Raw genomic sequence first — 22,548 nt, forward strand, 5'->3', positions numbered from 1 at the left:
AAAATTTGCAGAACAATCACTAGTTCGTGATTTAGGAATCCTGACGTTTTAAACGGCAAAACAAAGCACAGTTTAACTTATAAAGAGAAACGAACCCATTGCAAGTTTACGGACTGACGCCATGATCTCAATCAAGAAGTTTAAAAAGATTCAAATTATTAGAGCTGGATGTGGATGCCCCACTCGGTGTAGATCGTATTGTGGGGAATACGTCACAAGAACCGACTTCGTCTGATAAAACAATTAACTTACCTCTCCAGTGCTGTGTGAGCCTGGGCAATGGCGTTGAATTGCACTCGCAAACCTTCTAAAACGGACGTTTGCCGCTCCCGCCATCTTGAGCTGTTTCGGCAAAAGGCAAAGCGAGGCGATGAAGAAGCATATAGTGTTTTTCATGTGGATTCCCAGTCCGAGTTTTTAAGTCGCTTAACCATGTGACTCCTGCATTTTAAACGCTTGTAAGAAATGATTCTTACATGTGTAATAGATAATAAATACACGTGTAATAAATGATTAATACATGTGTAAGAAATGATTAAATACACGTGTAATAAATATTTCATGCACGTGTAAGAAATGATTAAATACACGTGTAATAAATATTTGATGACAACATAGCCTGTAGAACTTTTATCAACATAGCCTGTGGTGTTGTCATCAACATAGCCTGTGGTGCTGTCATCAACATAGCCTGTGATGCTTTTATCAACATAGCCTGTGGTGCCTATCAAAGCATGTGGTGCTGTCATCAACATAGCCTGTAGTGCTGTTATAGATCACAGATCTGCGCTGGGATGCCCCCCTTTGCCTCTCTGAGTGGGGAAAAGATTTTCCAGACAGTCTTGGTTCACCAGAGGGCATGGATGTATTTAGAGTCGGCTCATTGAACACAGCTTCCATCAGTCAAACTTGCATCGGTCTTCAATAGCATTAAAATGCTGAAGAGACAATAAACAATAATAACCAGCCAGTCATCATCCCCTTTGTTGCTGGTGCCAGTCTGCATGTCAAGGGTAACACCAGGAGGGTCCAGAATACAGCAGACATGCTTTTTAGCTTTGGACCACTCCAGCTGCAGCTTGTCGCTGTCAAACAGTGGCTCGCCGAGGAAGTCTGTGCCCTGGGGACCATCCATCGCTTTCAAAAGCTGCTCGATGTTTTGAGTGATCTAGGCAGCTGAGCGTGTTGAGTGCTTGCAGTGGATCCCCTTTTCTCTGCGGGTGAGCTTTTGCTGCAGGGCCTGGTCTCTTAGACTTTCGATCCCAAGGTCTTTTCTCTTAGCCAAGACCAATTGCTGCATGTCGCAGACATCCCACATGAAGATGCATTCAGAGAGCCTCTGCATGAACATTCCATACATAGGGTGCCTCTCAGAGTTGCAGCCCGATGCAATCCTGTAAAACACAAGTACAGCAGTCCCTCTCATGAACGGACACCCTTGGGCCATAGCAAAACTGTCCGTACATTGCAGGTGTCCGTTCACGGGAGGGGTGACCACACCCCCCTCCCCCATACACTCACACAGAGACACACAAACAACAGGATTGAGTCTATGATAATCACTTCTTGTGGCTACTAAACAATAACAATAAACTCCTAATACTTCTTTAAACGTTCTGTAAAAAGGATTTGTATGAAAAGTGTTGAAAAGAAGAGATAAAATAAATCCTCAAGGCAGTGAACACACTCACCATGCACTGACATACGAAAGCAACCACACAAACACAGCACAGAGGAGCGTGTGCAGATGCTTTGCAAGAATAAGCTTGAAAACCAGTTTGAATAAATAGCAGCAGATAGAGCTGCATGTCATAATCATGTAATTTATTTTTTTCTTGTCTGGCTTTATTGACTGCATGCCGATCATGTGGCATGGCAGTGACTTTTCACTCTTCAGTCGGAAATACACTGTACATAACACAGCTCCCATTCTCCCTCACTAATGCCTACCCCAAGTCGTGACAACTGATGCTTGGAAATTGTGTGGAAGAGTACACCTCTCTATTTCTCTCCAATGCTCTTCCTGCTGACATGCAGTGACACCGGACACCCCACAGAGTTTAGCCAGCTAACCCTCCACCCCCCCCCCTTTCTCTCTCTCTCCCTCCCTCCAGCCATGTAGGTTGGGGGCTGTGGCCAGAGAGGCCAGCTGCACTGTTCACTCAGAGCAAAACCAGTTGACAGTGTCGTAACTTTTGACAAAGCAAGACAACTGAAGGGTTCATAGATTAGGCAACCGACTCACTGGTCAAGGCTGAGGGGAAACAAGAGTATCTTGTCAATGAAAGAGGTTAGGCCTACACACAGACACACGATGCTGAGAACTGTGGCCGGTTTTTCACTCACTTTCGCTCAGGACCTTCATCGACTGTGGTTTCTGTTGTTTACGTCCAACAGACAAGAATAAAGAGCTCAGTGCAGTTTCATGTTGGCATCTTCGCATGTACTCCACTCCTGACCAAAACTACACCCCCTCCTCAGTGATGGGTACACGTGCACTCAAGTTATCAGTGACTGTCATCACGCCATTGCGGCTGTGATCTTTGTACCAAGAACCGGACTAGCTGCTCTGTTATCGATTTTGTTGTGAAAATTTGACGATGGTCTGTCCGTACATTGGAGGTATGACCTGCTGTTGGGACCGAAAATGAGTGTCCGCGTCCACGTTTTGCAGGTGTCCGTTTAAGGGGGGGCAAATATAGAAGGAAAACACTCCGTGCCGAGCAAATGTGTCCGTACATGTCAGGTGTCCACTCACGCCGGGGGCCATACATTGCAGGGACTGCTGTAGTATATGTAGAGATTGCATTAAACTTGACAGTACATTCTTCAAATGCTACAGTCTTCAAATGCTACATTCTTCAAATTTGAAAGTATATAAAAAAAAACCAGCTTTTTTTCTGTCAGCCGAGAATTCTGTTATCTCTATTTTCAGTTCTGACGTCATAGAATATGGCATAGCATTGTCTGCACATACACACATAGAACAAAACAATATTTTGTCTGGTTTTATGTTTCTAATTCTTTTCTTTTTACTACTGATTTGTAAGCATGAACTTGTAAGAAAGAATTGTCAAATTGGACGCTTAAAGCCAAACTTGCTTCATATGTGCTCAACTTCAGATAAAACAAAACAAACCTTCGCATGAAGTGCCAAATGTCGAGGCGTATGTGCGTCTGACCACTGGTAAAACATGCTTTTGGTGATTCCAGCAATCTCTGTCTACATAGATGTCTTCAAGTGGGTCTTCACCAGATGCATCGTAGCGGTCTATCAAGCCTTTGACCGTCTTGACCAGACCCTCCTTCCTATCCCTAGATGTCAGGACGCTTGTCAATATTTGTCCATGCTCATTGCCAACATTGACGCACCACTCTGCCGTGCCTTTTGACCGCCCTTGCAGCTTCTTGACAATATGCACAATCAGTTGCTTCATTGATTTTGTACATCTTGTGCACAGCTTTAATCATAAAGGACAAAATATATATTTTTTATCTTTGCTTCACTGACATTTGAAATTGCTTTCTTATGCACTTTTCAGGTTTAAACATCTTTTTATACCATTCATCATTGCACTTCAATGAAAACGTGGAGGAAAATAATCATAACACTGGTTAGACAGGTGACAAGTGCAAATCTGGTCAAAATGAAAAATGGATCAATTTAATGAATAAATAAAGAGAATTCTCTCACCTTCTTTGTAGCATCCAGTTTGAAAATCGTCCCAAATGTTGATGTGATGGACGCCTTGACGAAGTCTAACCGTTGGAGGACACCCTGGAGGTTACTAACACACTCGTGGGCAGGATTTTCGGGGTTTGCTTTTAGCTTCAGATAATAGTTCATAGAGAGCCAAAGTCTGCGGATCTCCAAAGGAGGTTCTCCAGACTCAGCATACAACCTATCTACTGGTGTTGTGCGGAAAGCACCCAAACAAATTCTCAGACCCTGGTGATGGATTGGATCCAATACTTTGAGGATATTTCTTTTGGCTGATCCGTAAACAATACAACCGTAGTCCAACTGTGGACGGACAAGAGAACGGTACAGACGTAACAATATTGCTCTGTCAGCCCCCCAGTCCGTGTGACTCATGACTTTCAGGACGCTTTTTTAGAACCTTCTTTTACAGTGATAGATCTGAATGTAAATAGTCTGAAACGTAGAACTTGCCATGTGAAGTGAAAAAGAAAATAACTGCATCGGTCTCGAATAGCAGCTAGCATCTGCTGAAGGGACATTAAAACCCAAAAACCAAACCAACCTTTCAGGACGTTGAGTCCTTTTTGGCATTTTGTTTTAAGATATTTGATGTGGGTTAGAAAAGAAAAGTTGCTATCAAAAATCAGTCCAAGAAATTTGACTTGTTTAGAAACTTTGATCCTGTGCGTGTTTATAAAAAGAGAAGGCTGAAGAACTTGATTTCTTTTCATGTGGAAATGGATACATTCAGTTTCGTCGCGATATAACCTTCGTGGTTGAAAACGACGTTAAACACCAAATAAAGAAAGAAAGATACATTCAGTTTTAGCCAATGAAAATTTGAACCCGTTTTCCTGTACCCAATTTTGAATTTTGGATATACACAGCTGAAGATTCCTTTGAACCCCAGCTGGTGTTTTTCCCTTGGCAGAAATTTGGAAGTCATCAACAAAAAGAGATTTGTCGATGTCAGACTTGACGTTTTTAACGATGTTATTAACTTTCCGCCTGACACTTCTCCTTCAAACCTTTGTCCAAGCGTGAGATAAAACTTGATCCTATGATCCAGCAAGCTGGATCGGATCCACTCGTGACGGCCAACTGAGGATGTCACTTCCTGTCTCGCCTCTCTCTCCTCATCCAACCAATCTCTCTGGCTCGGTCCAGGTTGCCCATGGCCACTTGGCCCTGGTTGCTGCTGCACTGGGCTGTGTGACCTCGACCTCAGTCTGGCTGGTCGCCTGCCTGCCCCTAGGCGCTGAAGTCGTCCTTTCCCAGACATATGAATCGCTTACCACACCCAAGAAAGAAAGTAGGTCACGAAGGCGTGGGCGCTGGTTCCGTCTTCCTTTGTCCTTCGCTCAACTTGTCCGACACAACTGTCGACTGAGAAATTCGATTTCCTCGCCGTATCGATGTAAGTAGTCAAATGCACTTACAGCTCTTTAAGAATTAAACTGCTAGGACTACTGCTGTAGATCGAGCAAAAACAAAGCGACTTGTATAGCTAGCAAATTAGAAGAAAACTAGAGCTGGAAAAATGCGCCAACAAGTTCTGTGACTGGTGTAAACATCTGGGATTTTTACTTCCAGACTAAGCTGTATGAGTATAACCCAAATAGGTCGCACCAATTCCAGACAAAATGCTGGCACAGTAACACGCTGAATAGGAATAAACCAATTTAGAATACAGGAGTACATCGTTCGCCCGACATAACAACATTTAAGATTGAGGCTTAAATGTCTATTACAAATTGTTAACGAACATTCTGTTTTTTCATTGCATAAAGTATGCACATTTTATACTTTATGTATTTCTCATCCCCTTTTTTCAGTTGCATAAAACTTGCATCGGTCTGGAATAGCATTAACATGCTGAAGAGACGATAAATAATAATAACCGACCAATCAATCGCATAAAGTATGCGCATTTAACACTTAATTGGGACTAAAGTTTCAATGGGGGTCTGGGTCTCTACTGTAGCAATGCTCTTGCTTTTTCTGCTGTCTTTTATTTTTGACTTGAGTGACTGGTTTTCCTTCTCCAATGCACTAACCCGTCCTGTGAGGTTCTCGATGTGAGTCATTAGTTTGTCCAGTTGCGTTTGATAGTCTAGCTTCAGCGTGTTTCTAATCTGAACTTTGATGTCTTCGACGAAACAATTGTCTGCCTTACTGTGCTAAGGCCGCTAACAGAAACTGTCTATGGCCATCAGAATGTCATTGTTCTCCACGGTCTCACAACGTCTTCCTCAACTTGCGTCATCACGGAACTTAAAAGGTTCCAGCGAGGAAGAAATGGATCGAGAAAGCGCTCTGATAAGAGTGTCATAAACTGAAGCAAGCTCAAGAGAGAACCTACTGGCTTCCTCGACTCCTATCATGCCGGCCTCTGTGCAGACTGAAAGTCTATCTTTCTTGTATCCGTCTTTCCTCAAATTCTCCAATTCCGGCGTGACCGGAAGAGGAGCAATCGGGAGCGAAAAAGAAGAAATAACATTTCTAGATTTCCCAAACAACTTAGGCTTTCGAGCCAAGTTAGCCAGAATCCGAGCACATTGTTGTGGTGAAGCCAGCCACGGCTGCACAGATGCTGGAGCGTCCCCATGCGGTCGGGGAGAGGAGTGTTAATTACTCCACTGTCTGATAAGGTCACAGCACCCGCCAGCAGCATTATAGTGATAGACCTGATTGTAAATAGTTTTCAACATGGAAGTTACCATGTCAACGGAAAAAGGAAACAAACTTGCATCGGCCTCGAACAGCATGAAAATGCTAAAGAGACGATAAACAATGACAACCAACCTCTTCTAAGAGAGTGTGGTGCTTCTTTACAATGCCAAGATTGGTGTGAAGGCAGCTTGGTGCTACCTGATTAAGCTCAACATCAAACAGCGGAGAATGAACAATGTTGTTGTAAGCTTTTGCGTGTTTCTTTATTCTGCCAGCTCTTTTGAATCTGCGGAAATCATTCTTTATGTTCTGCGGTGTCCTCTGATCAATGGATGGCTGTTCAGCAGGCTGTTGCATCTGTATTTGAGTAGTTTTGCACCAAAGGCATGAATGTACTGCTTGTGCTCCCGAGGTTCCAAGGGGTCCTGATTTGGCCTATTTGGTCCGCTGGACCCAAAAAGCAACAACTAACTAACTCCCGAGGTTCCATACGGCTTTAACAGCAAAATCATATTCACCTAACAAAAACAATCGGATTCTCCTGTCATTCCATGTCATGGTTTATCCTTGACACGTAGGGTTTTAATTTAGCTTTTATGTTCCCTTTGGGTGACGTTCCTAATTTTGTTTAGTAAAATTGGTTTAATTTAAATATGTGTAATGGTAAACTTGTGGGGTCCTGATTTGGCCTATATGGTCCGCTGGACCCAAAAAGCAACAACTAACTAACTAACTAACCATGTCATGGTTTGAAGAGTTGAAGACATGAACTGCACTATTACGTTGTTATCAGGCCGAGTGTGGTAGTTTTGCAGACGAATCTCCGCATCAAGTTCAAGGTCATTCTTGAAAAATCCTTGCACCTTCTCGTAACAATTGCTCGAGTCTATTTAGTAGTTTTGCACCAAAGGCATGAATGTACTGCTTGTGCTCCCGAGGTTCCATGCGGCTTTAGCAACAAAATCATATTCAACAAACAAAAAGAATCGGATTCTCCTGTCCTTCCATGCCATGGTTTGAAGAGTTGCTATCTGTTCTTTGTATGGTTTCAACATTCGTTTCAGATTGTCATGGTTGTCTTTGCAGTTTACCATACATACCAAAAAGTGTTCTGCTTCGAGTTTGGGCCGTCGGGAAATGCATCTTCCGTCATTGTCAACAGTCTCTCTGCAAAAAACTGCACACTCTCATGTTTCTGTTGCTTTTCCTTTTGAAGCAGCGCTAACGCGTATTGTGGGTCGACGATGTCTCCGAACCTAGCAGCAAGTTCGGCCCTAAGATTCTCCTAGGTAGCTGCTGGTCTTTCCCCAAAATATTTCCCCACAAAGTCGCTAACAGTACCCGAAGTGGACTGGTATGCTAGCAAAGGCTTTTTGTTTTCTGGCACTTCGAAAATCAGAGCGTATTTTTGAATTTCCTGAATCCAATTTTTGTATTCTTTTGGTTCTCCGCTGAAAGTTCTAATTCAAGATCCCTGCGTCCCTAAAGCTGTACTAAGAACTCCGACCTGTTCTGTTAAACCTCTAATGAAATGAGTTTGCCCACCTAAAATCTCCAAAATCTGCCCTGCTGGGTTTTGGTCAGCCATTTTGACGGGAACAAACAAAAATCAAGGAAAAAGAACGGAAGGGCCACTGACCTTTTTTCTGGCGTGATGTCACCCAGCCTCGCATTGTGTTTTCATCATCTGGTCATTGTGGTTTCGGTCCCGTTGACCCAGGTTTCGCCGCCCTCGTCATTGTCTGTCTTTGACACATGCTCTGAATCCTGGTCACGGCACCATTTGATGAGTGCCATAGTGCTCAGTGTGACACTTTCACACACATTCAGGGATTCTCGCATTGTCAACCCAAACCATCAGAGTCGACAAAGATGAAGCGAACTTTATTCAAACATAGAGACATGTATATAGAGTCGTGGTCTCCCTGTTGAAGCCGAGATCAAATCTACCCCACCTTCCGGGCCCATCCTTTTAAACCCCCAAAAGTAGTTCCCACGCTATCTCTATAATATTCGTACTCTTGCCTTTCAACCCAACTACTAAAACACTGCATTTCTTAATACAACACATGCTTAGGAACTATTTTCTCGGCATCCTGAACTCCGAATGCCCCTCCCAGGGATTTAACGTACTTGCTTACCCTGATATCTACTCTCAGCTGGATCTTGGCATTAAAATTAATTTATCAATCCAGACATCAGTGTTTTTTGATTGTATCTGATTCGCTTTCAGCTCTTGAAGCGATATCCACCAGAAAGTTTACTCATCCTTTTTTAGTCGACATTCACGACCTTCACACTAAACTTATTTCTGAAGGCAAGATTATCAATTTTATGTGGGCGCCCAGTCATATGGGCATACACGGCAACGAGGTTGCTGACGAGGCAGCAAAGGATGCTCTAGATTTGGCGGTTCCTCGTCTCCCTGAGCAGTCGGTTCCTTTTACTGACTTGCGTCGGAAGACCTTAGTTACAGCTTAAAACTCTGGCAAGACCGTTGGTCTACCTGCACGGAAAACAAATTGTATAAAACTCTTCCTGACCTGTTAAAGCCACTTCCTTTAGTGGCTTTAAATAGAAAAGACTCGTCACGATATAACCTTCGTGGTTGAAAACGACGTTAAACACCAAATAAAGAAAGAAAGAAAGTGAATGAAATCTGTGGGATTATTGTAGATGATTGTTCGATGTAGTGCTTGTCTCAACAGTTGTTCTGCTGTTGGGTCTGTGATGATTGTTTTTGAAGTTTCATAAGCTGGGTCTGTTTTGCATCTGGAGGTTGGATTTGTAATGTTCAATGACATTCATCATGCTGTGCTGCAGTTTTTCGGGATTTTCCTCAGTTTTTCATGCTCCAGTACACATGCGTTTTGATGCTAGCAGCCTTGTCACTCAGGTCTGGGTGCCAGGTTTTACCCTGCATGCAGCGAGAACCAAACACACAGTACGGACCTCCTTGGCAATGTTTTTTGCGGCGTGCCAGGTGTCGTTTGTCGTCTCTGTTTCATGCCTCGTCTCTCAGCCACTTGTTGACACTCCTGTTCCTGTCATGACAGTGTATGCGAATGTGTACGCTGCCCCCTTCCTGTTGCTCCAGGTAATGGTAGAGACGCTTTGTCCCTAACAGTTCGTGTCTCTGGGCACATGGGTCGTCCTCTCTGGAGACGGTCTCCACTCTCAGCACTTTGTGAGACTGTGCGCCGATGCAGACAATGTCACTGTACCTAGAGTTTTTCCGCGTTGCATGACGCGCGTCCGTTAAATGTCAAAGCAGCACCGCCCTGATATGGCCCTTCGTGGTCGGCTGGGCGTTAAGCAAACAAACAAACAAATGACGCGCGTCTGTTAGAATGTCATGTCAATGCCATCTGTTTCTGGATACAGAGTTATTTCTTCAAGAAGCGCGTCGTATACCGACTCTTGTGTTTTTCGATAAGCACAATCCTTGTATACAGAAAAAAACTCCCCAATGTAGTCCTCTCCCAGTTTCCCGATACCCGCAGCATCAGCTACACGATGATACTGGTTTTGGCTTATCCCTGACACGAAATAGGCATGTGCCATTCGACAGTTCACTAAATATTTTGTCCCAAGGTAAGGTGAACTTGGCCACTGTACTTTATGTGCGTTGTCACACTCGTATGTTGCCAAAGCAACGTGTCCAAGCATTTTTAGATTTGTACGAACCAACGCACATCCACAAGAAACTGCGTTGTGATAAATACGATCACAGAACTTGTCCAAAGAACTCTGGGCACAAACAAACAGCTGCTCCTCAGTTGAAGTTATGTCAGTCACAGACGAAAAATAAGTGTCCGCAAAGTGCACTGGGGACGCAGGGGCATCAGGGCGCTCTAATAAATCAGCTTCAATGTTTTTGTCAATAAAAAAGCGCAGGTCGGGCAAGCGTGGCCCTGGGCGAGAAGAGTCCCCGACTGTGACTGGTGTTTAAAGTAAAGCGTAATAGTGATCAGTTTTTGATCCGTCTTTACTTCGGATTCATTTGCGGTGTCGTACAGTCTAATTACTGTTTTCGCAAGTTGGCGGGATGGGTTGCGGTGAAGGGAAAATCCTGAAATGGTACATTGATGGATTTTTCTTCACTATCTCTGTCCTCTACCTCCAACAAAATGCTGGACTGCAGTGATTGTAGGTTACTATACCGACTGAGAATCACAGTGGGCATTTATGCGTTTTTTGCAACACACATAAGGTGTCGGTCATGGTACTGTCAGTTGGTGTGACCCTGTCGTAGCTGCTCACAAGAGCCATGACGTCACATCATGCGGTTCATAGCAGTAGGGGAGGCTGATCGAAGGGTGCGCATTACATAGTGCCGACCGACACAACACGCTGTCCAGTGGGTCGTAACATGACGGCATCTAACACATGGCGTCAAACCTCTGGGATATAGTCACAGGTATCAGTCTTAGTTGCACAACACGCTGTGCGGGTAGCGTGGCCTCCCCGCGGGGAGGAGCACACCACGTAACCTTACAGACACCGACACATATGGTCTTCAGCATCAAGGGTTCACACAATACCTCCAGTATTGACTTCCCCGTCTATCCCACAACAACGAATCACTTTTTGGAGTCACGCGCGGTCACCATCATTGTTTTGAGGCGGTAAGGCTCCTGTAGAAGCTGTGGTGCTTCTCGGAAATGACCCCAGAGGAGCAAAGATAGTGTTTACATCCGTCGCGATATAACCTTGAATGGTTGAAAACGACGTTAAACACCAAATAAAGAAAGAAAGAAAGTGTTTACATAAACAAGGAGGGTATAGGGTGGAGTAACCTGATTCATTTTTGACTCACATGCGAAGCAAAAGTGAGTCTATGTACTCACCCGAGTCGTTCGTCCGTCCGTCCGGAAAACTTTAACGTTGGATATTTCTTGGACACTATTCAGTCTATCAGTACCAAATTTGGCAAGATGGTGTATGATGACAAGGCCCCAAAAAACATACATAGCATCTTGACCTTGCTTCAAGGTCAAGGTCGCAGGGGCCATAAATGTTGCCTAAAAAACAGCTATTTTTCACATTTTTCCCATTTTCTCTGAAGTTTTTGAGATTGAATACCTCACCTATATATGATATATAGGGCAAAGTAAGCCCCATCTTTTGATACCAGTTTGGTTTACCTTGCTTCAAGGTCAAGGTCACAGGAGCTCTTCAAAGTTGGATTGTATACATATTTTGAAGTGACCTTGACCCTGAACTATGGAAGATAACTGTTTCAAACTTAAAAATTATGTGGGGCACATGTTATGCTTTCATCATGAGACACATTTGGTCACATATGATCAAGGTCAAGGTCACTTTGACCCTTATGAAATGTGACCAAAATAAGGTAGTGAACCACTAAAAGTGACCATATCTCATGGTAGAAAGAGCCAATAAGCACCATTGTACTTCCTATGTCTTGAATTAACAGCTTTGTGTTGCATGACCTTGGATGACCTTGACCTTGGGTCAAGGTCACATGTATTTTGGTAGGAAAAATGTGTAAAGCATGTGAGTCGTATGGGCTTTGCCCTTCTTGTTGTACATGTATGTTGAAACATATAGCCTATTTGTGTGGCTCATCCTTGGTCTCAAACTCTTCTTTCCACCTTTTCCTCAGTTACTGCTTGAGCAGGATGATCACTGATTCAGTGGTGTACCTGATATTGACAGATATGTTTTACATTATTGCAGTTTTTAAAGTTTTTATTATTATTATTATTATTATTATTGCAAACATATAATGTGAATTACTTGTGAGTGGCCCATGTATCATAACTGAATGGAACTGAAACTAGAAGAATGTATTTGAAGAAAGTTTGTGCGCATGCATATTTGTGTGATTATCATAAGGAGTTGAGAAATTTAAAAAGTAAATTTCCTCTGTGACCATGAAAGTCAGTTGATGTCAGTGTGTGAATGTAACTTGTGACGCGCAGATCAAAGTCATTCTCTTTCACAACTCTATGCAATGTTACGTACATACACAAAACACAAATAAATTCGTCGCGATATAACCTTCGTGCTTGAAAACGACGTTAAACACCAAATAAAGAAAGAACAAATAAATACATTTAGTTACCTTGGACCCCCCGCGGGTTAGGGGGAAGAATTTACCCGATGCTCCCCAGCATGTCGTAAGAGGCGACTAACGGATTCTGTTTCTCTTTTTACCCTTGTTAAGTGTTTCTTGTATAGAATATAGTCAATTTTTGTAAAGATTTTAGTCAAGCAGTATGTAAGAAATGTTAAGTCCTTTGTACTGGAAACTTGCATTCTCCCAGTAAGGTAATACATTGTAACATGTACTATGTTGCAAGCCTCTGGAGCAAATTTTTGATTAGTGCTTTTGTGAACAAGAAACAATTGACAAGTGGCTCTATCCCATCTCTCCCCCCTTTCCCCGTCGCAATATAACCTTTGTGGTTGAAAATGACGTTAAACACCAAATAAACAAACAAACAAAAGTTACCTTGGATTTTTAAAGGAGTCTGGCCTTTATTTTAAGATTTGACTTTTAAGAATCCTTGACATGTAGGGTTTCGATTTAGCTTTTATGATCCCTTCAGATGACATTCCTAATTTTGTTTAGTAAAATTGGTTTAATTTAAATATGTGTAATGTTAAACTTGTGGTGTCCTGATTTGGCCTATATGGTCCGCTGGACCCAAAAAACAACAACTAACTAACTAACTATTTAGTTACCTTGAGAGACAATTGTCACGAAAACCCTGGTGTATAGTGATGCACTGCATCCCTCTCCTTCAAATTTTCCTGTAACTTGAGGGTAATGGTGGCAACACACCTTCTCCCTCCTTCGCTGGCCAGGCCACACAACTCCGTCGCGATATAACCTTGAACGGTTGAAAACGACGTAAAACACCAAATAAAGAAAGAAAGAAATAAAGAAAGGCCACACAACACAGTGGCCACACTGACACCATGCCCTGAAATTGAGTAGTCAATAAAATTCAAATTTTTGATTAGTGCTTTTGTGAACAAGAAACAATTGACAAGTGGCTCTATCCCATCTTCCCCCTTTCCCCGTCTCGATATAACCCTTCGTGGTTGAAAACGATGTTAAACACCAAATAAGGAAAGATTTCCCCTGGTTACTCGTGGACACCGGTTAAACAGGTCGTCCGAATCTTTACTGGTAACTAACCCCACATTCTTGGACACCAGTTAAACAGGTTGTCCGAGTCTTTACTGACAACTATAACCCCACATTCTTGGACACCGGTTAAACAGGTTGTCCGAGTCTTTACTGACAACTATAACCCCACATTCTTGGAGACCGGTTAAACAGGTTGTCCGAGTCTTTACTGGTAACTAACCCCCCATTCTCGGACACCGATTGAGCAGGTTGTCCGACACACTAATGAATGAAAGGAAAAGTAGCTTACGTTGAGAAAATTTAGGACTAACTTTACTCCCGGTTGACAAGGAGAAAATCCTCGCGCCCCCTAATTGGCGTAGAGGCGCGTCCCCCGGGTGGTGGATGGGGGAGCCTTCTCTACTAACTTCTGAGAGAAGGTCGCATCACTCTCGATGCCGTGAACCTAATTAGGATTTTTTTCTTGTTTCTTCTCTATTTCTACAAGAAACACTTAACAAGTGGCTCTATCCCATCTCCCCCCTTTCCCCTATCCCATCTCCCCCCTTTCCCTCGTCTCGATATAACCTTCGTGGTTTAAAACGACGTTAAACACCAAATAAAGAAAGAAAGAAAGACAAGGAGTAAATAAAGTAAAATTCCCGATTGACAAGGAATTGATTAAAAGTAAGATTCCCGATTAACAAGGAATCCCGAGCCCGTGAATTCCGAAACGTTATATTGACCCCAAAATCTTCGGACTATTTCGCATACTCATGCGCTACCGTGAACTCTGACCCTGGATCACTAACTTCCGGCAAATAATCCGATTCTTTCTCGAATTAAAATTACCCTATTTTCCGCTAACCGTCCTTAAACAACCAAGTCCGTAAGTGACTATTAGCATAAAGAAACTTGTCATTTTATCAAACAACTCCCGCGCATCGATATTAACAAATTGGCGACTGGTCGTCTGCAGTCAAGTCACGTCTGCTCGAAGCATCAGTTCTAAGCCGTCATACAGACTAGTATCATGCGTCGTAAATTACGTCACATCAAAATTCGTGTCAAGCTACGAAAGTGCATGCGTACCAATGATCGGTAGCGAAGTCACTCCAACACATGCATGCATTCTAAACATTGTTATGTGGTCTGTAAGACTATTCCCTCACAGAAGCAAAGCCTTAGTCCTTATTGGTATCTGTTTCTTCTGTGGCATCAGGCTCAGCCAAACGGTCAGGTGTTGAGTTCTCACTGGGCAAGTTGTGATAGAAGTTGTGGTGCTGCTCTGGAACAATGCGTAGACGGCAGAGGTCTAGGAGATCAGCCTTTTTTACAGACGCTATATCACCCAGGCAGATGCTATGATCAGGTGCTGCCGCCCACCCCGCCTTGTGGGACCCCCTGTCCGATACTTGAAAAACAGGGTGTCAGTTTCTCCTTTGACATATCGGATCCACTTTATCTTTGTCCATAATAAAGTTGACCAAAAAATTATTGCAACAAATTTCAAACCCAAATTAAAGCCTTAATTCCTGTGTCATTTCATTAAAACTGTATATACCAAAGAAGGCCGTTCACTTAACCTTCAGGATCACCTTTTGGATTAAATATTTCTTTTACAGGGATCACGTGACCGCCGCTCAAGTAAGGGTACCCTCAAATAAGCGACAAGGAAGTTGAACTTGTGCAAACCTTCAAATATCTTGGGGTTTCAATTGACAATAAACTGACTTTTAGTGATCATGTTCATGCTGTTTATAAGAAAGCTCAGCAGCGACTTTTTCTTCTCAGGAAGCTTAAATATTTTAATGTCAATCAAAGTGTTATGGAACTTGTGTATCGCAGTTTGATTGAAAGCATACTGACTTTTAACATTGTGACATGGTATGGTACCACAAATGTTAAAAACAAAGCTAAACTCCACCGCATTGTTGCGACGGCTAGCAAGCTTGTTGGGCAACCCCAACGACAGCTGACGAGTCTCTACGAAGCTGCCATTAAGCGGAAAGCTCTCAAAATTGTCCGTGATCCGATCCATCCTCTCAACCCCTGTTTCGAAATTCTCCCTTCAGGTAAACGTTATAAGGTCCCTTTGGCACGCAAAAACCAGTTTAAAAAGTCATTCCTGCCTTCTGCAGTCACCATTTTAAATTCTTCTCGCATCACGTAGAGGCTGGTCGGCTGGGAAAAAACAATGTGTACATGTGAAGGTGTGTGTGAAATATTTGTAATGTGATTACTCTGCTGTGAAACCCAACTCCTGTGATATGAGAGGGTAAATTCACATAGTGCAATATCATATTTGATTGTATCCCTTTTATGTTTTATGTTTTATGTGTGTCGTCCTATACAATTGTTGTTATAATCGTTTACAGGCAGGCAGGGTGTGCCGAAGAAAAATTTCCATTTTTATGTAATATTTTAATGGACAATAAAGAGCTGTTATTGTTATTGTTATTGTTAAAATCGACCAGACAAAAACGGAAGAGCCGAATAAAAAATCGACAAAAAATCACAATAGGCAAAACGTTGCAACTTTCACATACGAGAAGAAAGTCAAACCAATTATCTACCCTGAGCAGATTATTTTGTTTTGCTACCTTGCGTATTTCGCGTGCTATGCGATTCCTACTGATGCAGGTGTCGATCGCAAGAGCGGTCAAAAACGGAACGTTTTATGTCAATTTTTATGGGTATCATGTCAAAAAGCGTTACATTTTAGCAATGACTTGGTGGATTGCTTTGAAACTTTCAGAATATTTTACCAACATACTAGAGATACTTCGTGCGAAAGTTTGGATTGTTACGGTTATTTATCCAGAAGTGACGCAATCTTTCACCTGTACCAATTCATCATTTCGCTCGAAGTATCTCTGGTATGTTGGTAAAATATTCGGAAAGTTTGAAAGCAATCCACCAAGTCATTGCGAAAGTGCAGACTTTTTTTTGTCATGATACCCCTAAAAAATGATGCAAAAAGTCCCGTTTTTGACTGCTCTTGCGATCGACACCTGCATCAGTAGGGATAGCATAGCACGCGAAATACGCAAGGTAGCAAAACAAAACAATCTGTTCAGGGTAGATAATTGGATTGACTTTCTTCTCGTATGTGAAAGTTGCAACGTTTTGCCTATTGTGATTTTTTGTCGATTTTTTATTCGGCTCTTCCGTTTTTGTCTGGTCGATTTTGAGGGTACCCTTACTTGAGCGGCGGTCACGTGATCCCTGTAAAAGAAATATTTAATCCAAATAGTGATCCTGAAGGTTAAGTGAACGGCCTTCTCTGGCATATAAAGTGTTAATAAAATGACACCGGGATTAATGCTTTAATTTGGGTTTGAAATTTGTTGCAATATTTTTTTGGCCAAGTTTAGACGGGTACCAAAAATACCTGTCTCAGATGAGGAAGCCAGAATCTTGACATTTATGGCCTCAACGCGTTACAATAATGGTTGCATGCATACCAAAATTACATGACAAAGGGGCATAGCAATCCTATTGTAGAATTCCACAATACTGACACCTAAAATTCGCCTCCATGACACAAAAATATTTACGCATGGCTCATACCAGAGAGGGTGACAAACAATTCACAAGATTTACCCCAAAATCTCTCAGGGTTGACCGAAGAGGGAAAATGTTACCATCAGACATCAATCAGTTTATTTTTTAACAGCGAAAAGGATCATCCATCTCCATTTCCTTTATATTACTAAGAAGGGAAGACAGCTCAGATTTAGAGCAACAAGTTGACTGAAGTGGGCCTGAACGCCATGTTTTGAAAGAAATATGTTTTTCAGGTCTAGTACCAAACCAGGAACAATCAGGAAATAAGCAACTCTAATTCAAATACTTTTGTTTAGACGTTCCAGGCGATTTCTGACACAGTAGTTTAGACTGAAAGTCAGGAATGTTTTTGTGCACCTTTTGCATATGTCGTTGAACATGCACTGTGTCAGCCGGACAGCCAGCGATTGGACATTTAAATCGTTTCCTTGGATTTTGGGCAGTCTGTTTTCTGTGCCGGGGAGTTGAAAGCCTTCCTTTCTTTGGTGGGCCGTCTGATTAAGCCTTCTCCATACCTGGTTTCTCGACGCGTCGATCACAGGAACTGTACCTAAAATAAAATAAAATAAATAATTACAGAAAACCATCATCATCAGGGACCAAGAGATTTGTGAGGCTCTGAACACAGATGGGCAATGGAGAAAATCAACAGGTTGGTTTCTAGCCTGTGGTGCTGTTATCAACATAGCCTGTAGAACTAGCTGTTATCAACATAGCCTGTGGTGCTGTTATCAACATAGCCTGTGGACAGTCTTCACTCAGGGTAGAATATGATTGAAGAAGGCAAAACCGGTTCTGGTGCAAATGAAAACTTGCTTCATATGTGCTCAACTTCAGATAAGAAAACAAAACAAACCTTCGCATGAAGTGCCACATGTCAAGGCGTATGTGCGTCTGTGACCACTGGTGAAACATGCTTTTGGTTACTCCAAAGCAGCAATCTCGTGCAATCACGTTCTTGGGATTTTTCTCCTGTAATATGACATGTACAACCTGATGTCACATTCCAGTTTGTTAACCCTTTGCCTCCCGCATTCTGAGAGCCTGTTGCTTATCTATTTCCCAGTGCAAGGGGAGTAACTCCGTACAAGGCACCCGGTTACCAACTTTAAAAAATCATATAAAAATAACTACTGTTCACATTTTAATGTAGTTTGGATCTAAAAATTGCTGAAAGATTTAACTTCTTTAAAATGAAACACCAGGAGAGTTTTACCTTAATCCACAGCTTGAAAAAAAATGATAAAGTTGACTGATGCAAAAAATCCACGTTTTCAGAATATATTCTAGTCCCCTTCTCTTGCTTTTTTAGGCACAAAAATGTTCCAAGTGGCAAAATTGTAAATTATACACAACTGCTAGTCAGCAACATCATTTGATAAAAATAACAGTTATTATAATGGTGCTAGGTGTTTTTTCAGGACCAGTTTGTATTACGTTACACAATGCTCATTTCGAAAGTATCAGTGATATGACATTCTGTTATTAGAGTTAATAAAAACTATACAAAACTTTGCGTTGTTGGCTTGCTAATTTTGTCAGTCACTAAAATTAACAGAAGATGCACATAAGAGACAAAGTAGTTAGTGGATGGACTGAGCCAGGTGCTGGTGGAACTCTGCGAAACATTCTCCTTTGCACAAGTGAAGATCGCAGATGACACACCCAAAGACAGTTTCTACACCATGGCCCCTAGGGGTGCGCACCTTCTTCTTTTCACACATCTTGCAGTTTTTCTTCCTGCCAGGAAGACGGACAATCTTGTGGGTCAGGGGACTACTATCTATTACTCCTGCTTGAGCTATGGCCTGGGCGGCTGCTCTCTTCCGCGAAACGTTGCCTTTACACAAAGCTCGCAGCACTTGTAGACGAAAGTCAAGGTGCCTTAGCCCCTTTTTGGATCGTGCTGGCCTGTGGGTCTCCTTCCAGATCACAAAAGCGTTGACCATTGCTGTCTGCATCAGCCACCAGCAGATGTAGCGCCACCAGCGGACAGAGGGTCGCCCCACAGGGTAGTAGGAGTGGTACTGGTCTGCTAGGTCGACGCCTCCCATGCTGCCATTGTAGACCAGCACAGGCTCAGGAACTGACACCTCCTTCCTCCCCCCTGGTGCTCTCCTCTCATGCTTCCCCATAGCAGACTGAGCATTGGTTGAAAGAACAGCAACCGGCCTCTTGTCCTTCCACAAAGTCGCCACCATGTTGCCGTCCTGGCGGAAGTGAATGTCACCCGGTTTCATTTTCTTGGCAACAGCTGAAGACAGCTCCTTTGGCCAGCCTTGTCTATTCAGCCTAATAGTGGAACACATAGATGTACCTGCCTTCTCCAGGTCCTGACCCAACCTGACAGAGGAGAAGTAATTGTCAAAGAAGATGTGGTGGCCAGCATTCAGGAACCGGGACGCCAGCGTCATCACCACATGGTGGCCAAGCCCGTTAGGTATGGGGACTGTGGCCCGCCCCTGGTAGATGTCAAACTCCAGCATGTATCCATTACGGGGGTCGGCAGCACACCACACTTTGATGCCCCATGGATTGGGTTTGCCTGAAACAGCAGTCATAAATGTATTTATTCTACACGTAAGAACAATCTGACGACATAATTGCAGGGTCCACCTGAACGACAACAGCAAGGCTGTACTCGGGTGAAGACAGGCTGCGATTCTCTGTTCAAAGTTCATCTTATATGCACCTTTGTAGGCTTGTGTGAATAATAAAAAACTGCATGTGTGTGTGTGTGTATGTTTATGTCTGCGCACAAGTGTACATGGGTAACCGTGTACATGCATGCAAATTGTGTGCGTGTTTGTCCGTCCATGACATTTATGTATATATTTATTACAATCTATTTATTACAATATAATACATCATACATTCGGCTATATATATATATATTATTCTTTTTTTTTAGTAAAAGAGAAAATAATATCTTACCTTTGATATACTGCTTGAAAGTAAGACGCCCATTGAACTTGATCATGGCTTCATCGATTGAAATGTCACGGCCTGGGTTGTAGTGGGCGCGGCAGTTGTTTGTCACCATGTCAAGCAGTGGCCGAACTTTGAATAAAGCATCATGGCCTGGCTGTCCCTTGGGCACAGCTTTGCTGTTGTCGTTCAGGTGGAAGTATTGTGATAACTTCTGGAATCTGTTTCTGCTCATGACATCAGCGATGGCTGGAACACGCAGGAGAGGATCACTTGACCAATACATCGCGGTGTCGGGCATGCGATGAATGCCGAACATGTACTGAATGAATATAAATAATTTCATCTCAGAGCCAGTAGTGGGTGTCCAATTCTTGTCTGCACCTTTCTGTGCCTGTTTCTGAGCAGCATAAAGGTTGGTCTGGGTGGCAATGTCCTCCCAGAAAGGTTCAGGAATAAGCAGACTGAAGTAGTCATACTCCGCTGCATCAGGTGGCAAATCATGCTGGGGACCGACAGGTGTCACACCAACATCGAACTTTTTTGGCTGGACAGGAGTAGTTCTATCACTCCACCTTGTTGTCAGTTCATTACGATTCTGTTTTGACAGCCGTTTTTTTTTTCGACGAGGATTTGGAGCAGCAAGAACAGGTAAAATCATATCACTGTCACCACTATCACCATGGTTATCACTATCACGATCACTGTCACTCGATTCAAATTCCCTCAGAAGCTGTTCATCGTTCACAACAACATCTAGGTCAATGTCACTTTCGTCCTTCTTGTTAATTTCGTCCAAAGAAAACCCCTCAAATCCACCTTCATCACTATCACTCTCGCCCATGATGGCACGCCAGAAGTCGCCATTGCTAAGATTCTCCATTTTGGCCACACAAAAAATTGACAAACTTCAAAAAATCACAGAGATCGAACCTCTTTCAGTTTTGCCATGCAGTTTTCACAGGAAAACACCTTACTTCCTCCGGAAACGGAAGTGCGTATTAGCGGTATTGAATGATGGGATAGGTCAAAGCGAAACCGAAAGTAAGCGACCTAGTGTTTAGCGGCCGCTATCGGGCGTTACGGGAACTATAAAAGGCTCATTTTGCGGGCGCTAGCGGGCGCTGCGGGAGGCATTGGGTTAATGTCAGCATTTTGCATAGGCCGTTGATGGGAAATCTGGATGTGGACAGAAGAAAAGAGGGAATTCAGGGTCTTGAATCCGTCGCGATACAATACAATACAATACAATACAATAACTTTATTAATCTCTAAAAGAGAAATTACATTGCTGAGCGTTTGTGTCCGTAATAATAACATACATAAAACATTAAAAATAAACATTTGTTCTTTGTCCTGAGAAAATATAGTACATTGGTTATCACATAAGAAAGTATATTAAAAATAAATTAACATGCATTCACCATCAACAATGCACAAAAGAAAGTCAGCACCTTGCCGGTTATCACATATTGTCTAAGAGAGTAGAATGCAAAACAAAATCAACAATACTGAAACAATACAGAACACTGACCCCGTGCATCAGAGCGACAACACCAGCATCTACCGCCCCACCTGAGAATTGAAGATGTGAATTGCAGATGGAATGAACGAATTTCTGTAGCGTGTGGATCTTGCGGTTGGTTGTCTGAATCTGTTGCTCCTGTCTGTCCGTCTACTGTCAAATTCCGGTCTGAGTGGGTGCGAGTCGTCAGCCAAAATCTTCTGTACCTTGTCAGTCAGTCGTCGTTCATGTGTTGATGTGAAATTGTCCTGCTTCCTCCCAACCACCCCACTTGCTTTCCTGATGAATTTATCTAATCTATCCCTGTCTTGCTTGTTGATGTTGCCACCCCAACACACGGAGCCAAAGTACAACACACTATTGCACGTTGAAGTGTAAAACATCTGAAGGATTTCTTGTCTGATGTTAAAAGACCTGAGTTTTCTCAAAAAGTACAGGCGAGAGTGGAGTTTCTTCACAAGGGCATCAGAGTTTGGTTTCCATGTCAACTTATTGTCTATAATCACCCCCAAATACTTATACTGCTCTACCTTCTCTACGACCTCCCCCTTGATCACTATCTCCCTTTATAACCTTGAACGGTTGAAAACGACGTTAAACACCAAATAAAGAAAGAAAGAAAGAAAGAAAAGGGTCTGGAATCTCTGCTGTATGTCGTGCGCCCTGCGCATAAAGGTGTTGTCTCCTTCTTCTGCAAAATCTAGAGCTCTCTTGACCACACCATCACAAATACCTTCTATGGTCGTTTGTTTTAGGTACTTGGGGCAGTGGTTTCCCACGAACGATCGCCCATGGTATGCCTGCATGCAAATTTGATGGTGTTTCAACACGTTATCCACGTGTTTTGTCACAGGCCCTGTAAGCTTGGGTAAGTCTGTCAGTGGGGCTGTTATCAACATAGCCTGTGATGCTGTTATCAACATAGCCTGAGGTGCTGTTATCAACATAGCGTGTGGTGCTGTCATCAACATAGCGTGTGGTGCTGTTATCAAGAAAGCCTGTGGTGCTGTCATCAACATACCGTCGCGATATAACCTTCGTGGT

The 22,548-nt window shown here is 42.8% G+C and overlaps 1 protein-coding gene across 1 annotated transcript; it reads right to left on the reverse strand.

The window, feature by feature from the left end:
• Positions 1 to 18,077: 18,077 nt before the first annotated feature.
• LOC138973120 (piggyBac transposable element-derived protein 4-like) lies at positions 18,078 to 21,124 on the reverse strand. Its single transcript, XM_070345783.1, has 2 exons — positions 19,986 to 21,124; positions 18,078 to 19,596 (listed from the first exon to the last, which is right to left on the reverse strand). The coding sequence occupies exons 1-2, from the start codon at positions 20,860 to 20,862 to the stop codon at positions 18,635 to 18,637; spliced, it is 1,839 nt and encodes a 612-aa protein (XP_070201884.1). The 5' UTR covers positions 20,863 to 21,124; the 3' UTR covers positions 18,078 to 18,634.
• Positions 21,125 to 22,548: the final 1,424 nt, after the last annotated feature.

Source organism: Littorina saxatilis, linkage group LG8 (assembly GCF_037325665.1).
Source record: "Littorina saxatilis isolate snail1 linkage group LG8, US_GU_Lsax_2.0, whole genome shotgun sequence".
Taxonomy (NCBI): domain Eukaryota; kingdom Metazoa; phylum Mollusca; class Gastropoda; order Littorinimorpha; family Littorinidae; genus Littorina; species Littorina saxatilis.

Coding starts and splice junctions, on each gene's coding strand:
- LOC138973120 (XM_070345783.1), bottom strand. CDS start 20,862: ATGGAGAATCTTAGCAATGGCGACTTCTGGCGTGCCATCATGGGCGAG. Junction 19,597..19,985: donor TTTCAAGCAGTATATCAAAG/GTAAGATATTAT, acceptor CTGCTGTTTCAG/GCAAACCCAATCCATGGGGC.